At 44.7% G+C, this 5090-nt stretch overlaps 1 protein-coding gene across 1 annotated transcript; it reads left to right on the top strand.

Annotated features, from left to right (window-relative positions):
* The first annotated feature begins 1640 nt into the window (after positions 1-1640).
* On the top strand, positions 1641-4343 carry LOC117296915 (frizzled-9-like). Its single transcript, XM_033780022.1, has one exon. The coding sequence runs from the start codon at positions 2362-2364 to the stop codon at positions 4138-4140; it is 1779 nt and encodes a 592-aa protein (XP_033635913.1). The 5' UTR covers positions 1641-2361; the 3' UTR covers positions 4141-4343.
* Positions 4344-5090: the final 747 nt, after the last annotated feature.

Below are 5090 nucleotides of genomic sequence, written 5' to 3'. Positions count from 1 at the left end.
AGTTGTTACCATTCTCCCCCTACTTGCTTGTCAGGGCAAGCGATATATTTTTTTTTCTTCCCGGTGCCCTTTTTCCCCCCATGTGAAAACAAAACCCAACTTGCAGTAACACCACTGAGGTTTATGCGAGTCGTTTCTTGTTGTAATTGACTTTATTCATGAATTCACAGGCGGCCAAAGCAGTTTGATTCAGCCCAGGAACCATTGAATTGGACGGGGAACTGTCGGCGTTCCATGGTGTTTTAGATCCCCCGCTGCCGGGGTTGCTGAATAGGTGCAGAAACTCACAATAAAAAAACGACTACTTTTCCCCTTAACTTCTAGGGCTTTTGTCATGCTAAGAGTAGGTATCGCTTTAACCAGCTCAATGGCTCAGAAACTATCAACATCTCTACCTTTTGTGTGCAGTGACTGGTCGTAGGCTACAGTCTCCACCACTGGAGCCGCTACGGTTATTTGATGTGGTTACGTTGTTTGTAATTAACCCATAGAGGATGGCTCTAAAGCTTGCCTTTGGATCAGGCCCTGGACTAGGTATTAATGGCTAATGCAGGAGCTGCTTGGAATAACGCCTTTTGTGGCATGGATACACTCTTCATCAGGCTCTGTTGTTGTGTAAAATGACTAAAGTTCAATACGGAGATTAGTATAGTATGGACTCAGATCACAGGGGAATGATGAGACGCCCTTAGATTTGTGGTCATACCTTAACAAAACAGGTATCCTACAAGTTTTCAGTAAACACAGTACTGTACCATCCGATCAGCCTGTTCAAGTTTCAACTTTCATCCAACTTTTTTTTAAATTTACCCAGTCAGGTGGATTATGACTTAAAGTTTCTTCCAGTTATCGGTCCCCTTTTTACTATCAAAACCCCAAATAATTATGCTATGTCTTGGATTTATGTAGTATTTAAATGCCATTTTCTCATTTGGACAAAATTGCAGACGCACAACATTTCTCTCCAGGACGGTTCTACGTATAAAAATAACAATTTAATTTTCACTGAGATCGCAACTATTTGTTTTACGTTGTCTGTACTACTCTTACTGCATTTTAAAACGAGATTTCAACAATGAAGTCGACTACGGGTGAACTGGATTTGTACATGTTTTAAAACAAAGCAAACAGATAAACCATGAAGGAAGAAATGGTAAAACACATGCATGTACTTTACTCTCTGTTCAGTATATCTTGTCCATCTAATTGGAATCGCACTCACAGCGATTACCCACTAGACAAATACAGCCAGTGTTAATGTTTGAACCATGACACCACGGGGAGCAATACAAGCCCAATGCCGATATACATTATAATCTGAATTTATATTAGTACCTTGGAATTCGGCGCTCAGCCATTTGATCAACAATACATAGGCAAAGCATAATCCTCCTAAATACCACAGGAGAGATAGTGTACCAAGATAAGACAAGCCAAGCCATATCTCACTTTACTTTTCAAGGAGATTGCAGTGAGTGAACAACTCCACTAACACCACACACAAACACACAGCCAGCTAGTCTGGGAGAGTGGGCGGGGCCTAATTCCGAGCCCCGCAGCAGGTTGAAATTAGTTTTTATTAGCCCGCCCGATTTTTTTCCCTTCTCTTCTTTTCGATACTGTGTGGTGACTCGCTGCGGATCTGGGAATAACATTAGGCAAAGTTCAATTTGATACCGTGCTCAGGGACACTTTATCGGCCTTGCGAGCCGAGCGGCGGGGGTATTTGTGACACTGTTTACGCAGGAAGGATCGCGTTCCAGTGGTTTATGCGATACATGTCTGGCAGGGAACTCAACTAGCAGTAGCAATTTCTGGACACCCTCAACTTTTTTATAAGAGAGAACAGAGATGTGCTCGCAACAACATCGCTGCTAAAGTTCACTGTGTGTTTGGAACACCATATCGTTCATCTATTGGTGGAAGGAGAAATCAATGTTCAGTACACACAGAGAGTACGTATACACGGGACGCGATAATTTTCATGTGTGAGGGATTACCATTATTAATGCGCTAGCTCGTTAACTGTAGCCGTGCCAGTCGGCAGTGTACAAAGCCTCACGAGTGGCCGTGATACCCTCAAGCGGTCGGTAAAGCACTGTTGAGGAGACTTGGCACGCGGAGGGGCTTTTCAATTGCTGTGTTATGATCGGCGACGGAAGAGAGGGAGAGAGAGCAGGCACACACACGGACAGTTTCCCAGGCGAGTTGCTTTTTTGGAATTCAAGCTAATAGCCATGAATAGATCGACTGTTGTGATGTGGATGAGAAGGGTATAATATAACCTCAATGACCGCCCGTCTCGATGTCAGGATATAATAGTTCATAAACAGAAAACTTTACACTTTTTGGGACAACAACATGGCAGGAGTCGGACTGTTACAGATTGTGTGTTTCGTCAGCCTAGCTGCTAGTGGTGTGTATACATTGGAACAGCGTCAGAATCAATGTCAGCGGATTACCATCCCCATGTGTGTGGATATCGGTTATAACATGACGAGAATGCCCAACTACTTCGGGCACGATACACAGAAGGAGGCTGCTCCTCGCATTCATGAATTCTCACCTCTTGTCACCTACGGATGTGCCGAGCATCTCAGGTTCTTCTTGTGTTCTCTCTACGCTCCCATGTGCTCTCCACAGGTTGACATACCCATCCCTGCTTGCCGTCCTATGTGCGAGGAGGTGAGGGACAAGTGTGCCCCTGTCATGGAGAGTTTTGGAATATCGTGGCCGGTAGCTTTGGATTGTGCCTCCTTACCACGTGGAAAGGAGAGGGATGACTTATGCATGGTGGCGCCCAACATGTCCGGCACCGAAGGAGGGGAGGGCACCGCATACCCAGAAGGAGAGTACAATCCACCCGGAGGAGGACGATACCCTCAGCCTACACCCCCGGCCAAGCCGCCAAATAACACCCACAATCGGCGGTGCCAGAATCACGAGAGATTCGTCTACCTGCCCCAAACCAAGTCGTGCGTGCCTCGCTGCGATCGGGACGTATACTTCCAGCAGTCCGACAAGACATTCGCCGAGTTGTGGATGGGAATATGGTCCATCCTTTGCTTCGTCGGGACGGCTGTGACAGTCCTCACATTTCTAATTGATAGGGGGAGATTTAGGTATCCCGAGAGACCCATTATATTCTTATCCATGTGCTATAATATGTATTCCATCTCGTACATCATTCGGTTGATAGCGGGACCACGAGCTATAGCATGTGGCCATACTACAGGGGATGAATACTATCTAATCCAAGAGGGTTTAGAGAGCACTGGATGTACAGTGGTCTTCCTCATCCAGTATTATTTCTACATGGCCAGCTCCATTTGGTGGGTGATCCTCACCCTGACGTGGTTCCTCGCTGCTGGGATGAAGTGGGGCTACGAGGCAATTGCAGCTTACAGCAGCTACTATCACCTTGCTGCTTGGGCCATCCCAGCCCTCAAGACTATCATTGTGTTGACGCTACGCCGCATGGACGGTGACGAACTAACTGGGATGTGCTTCGTGGGCAACCAAGACTCAAAGGCACTAGCCGGCTTCGTCATAGCTCCTCTGTTCGTCTACTTTGCAGTTGGGACCCTCTTCATCCTCGCTGGATTCTTCTACATGTTCCGGATCCGGAAGGTGATGAAGAGCGGTGGTACCAACATTGACAAGTTAGAGAAACTCATGGTGCGGATTGGGGTCTTCTCCGTCCTCTACACCGTTCCAGCAACGTCAGTGATAGCTTGTTACTTCTATCAGAGAGCCAACTTGGAACTGTGGGAACTAGCAGCCACTCACGCCAACCCCTGCCAGCCAAACGGTGATTGTGCCATGGGGTTCTCCATACCGTCAGTACCCGTCCTCCTGGTGAAAACATTCATGCTTCTCGTTGTCGGAATCACCAGCGGTATGTGGATATGGAGCACTAAAACTGTCCAGTCTTGGGAGGCCTTCCTCGGGCGGATTTTCGGTACCGATGGCCACAGAAAACAATCCAGTACTGTACCGACCTACCCGCCTGCCATTGCCGGACAAGTCAACCCTACCCCAGGAATAGGGGTGAAGTATGGCAGAACTCCTAATCCAGCTAATAAAGCACATAGTATTGCGTACACAAACCTGGAAGGTGGTGGACAAGCCATTGTTTAGTTTGTTGAGAAAACTTTGTACAAACCAATAACTCACTTGCACAAGGGAAACTACGCAGATTTTGTATATAATTATTTTAATATGTTGTATGTTTGGCGAGGCTGTTTCACTTCATTTGTCAGGCAATTGTACAAATTTTTGCATTTTATAAGGTTATTCGGCGAAATAAACACAACAATCGGGGATGTGTAGCCCAAAATTTAAAAAAAGTCAATGCGGTGGAAGCTTTAAAAACAAATGTATTCGTCGAAAAAGAAAAGAAAGGACGAAACAATTTTTTTCTTTTTGTGTTGATGTGTAAAACGATAAGTTGACAGATGCTTTATGTGGCATGTGTTTGTTGGGCATTGAAATTGTATCATGCCACACCAATTGAATTTATTTGTTTTACTGTGGCTGAATTTAAAGTTTCCAAACATCATTCTTTGTGGTACCAGTTGTGTTTCAGTGTGGCAGTATTTTCAGTGCACCGACATCTACAATGCAATTTTGTGTATTATCGGACGTGCACACTTGTGCCGGAATCTGGCCACTCATGTTTGTGTTTATTAATGGAAGAATTTGATATCGCAACCCTATCATGTTGCCGTTTTTGTGTAAACTATCTGTCTGATATCTACCCATATACAACCCCGATTATTTTTAATTGAATGTAAACATCATGTACATCTGTTCCATTTTAGACGTAAACAGTTGTAAACTACATAAATACTCCCAGGACATAACTTATGCTTTGCTGTATCGTATGATTCTATACACTTCTTTGTTTGCCTCTGATCAATGTTGAAAAGGTCTGTCCCAATTTCAGAAAGATTAATTATATTAGCCATTCCAAAGTTCGATTCTGAAGATAATTCAGAGATATATGGAGAGAAAAAAAAGTGTGTTTCATCAAAACACTTACAGGTTCATTGGAATGGACGATCATTTTACTGGTGAGCTGTGGCTAT

Source organism: Asterias rubens, chromosome 11, assembly GCF_902459465.1.
Source record: "Asterias rubens chromosome 11, eAstRub1.3, whole genome shotgun sequence".
NCBI classification, from domain to species: domain Eukaryota; kingdom Metazoa; phylum Echinodermata; class Asteroidea; order Forcipulatida; family Asteriidae; genus Asterias; species Asterias rubens.
Note: the sequence above shows the minus strand (reverse complement) of the source record. Positions and strands in the feature narration are given on the sequence as shown.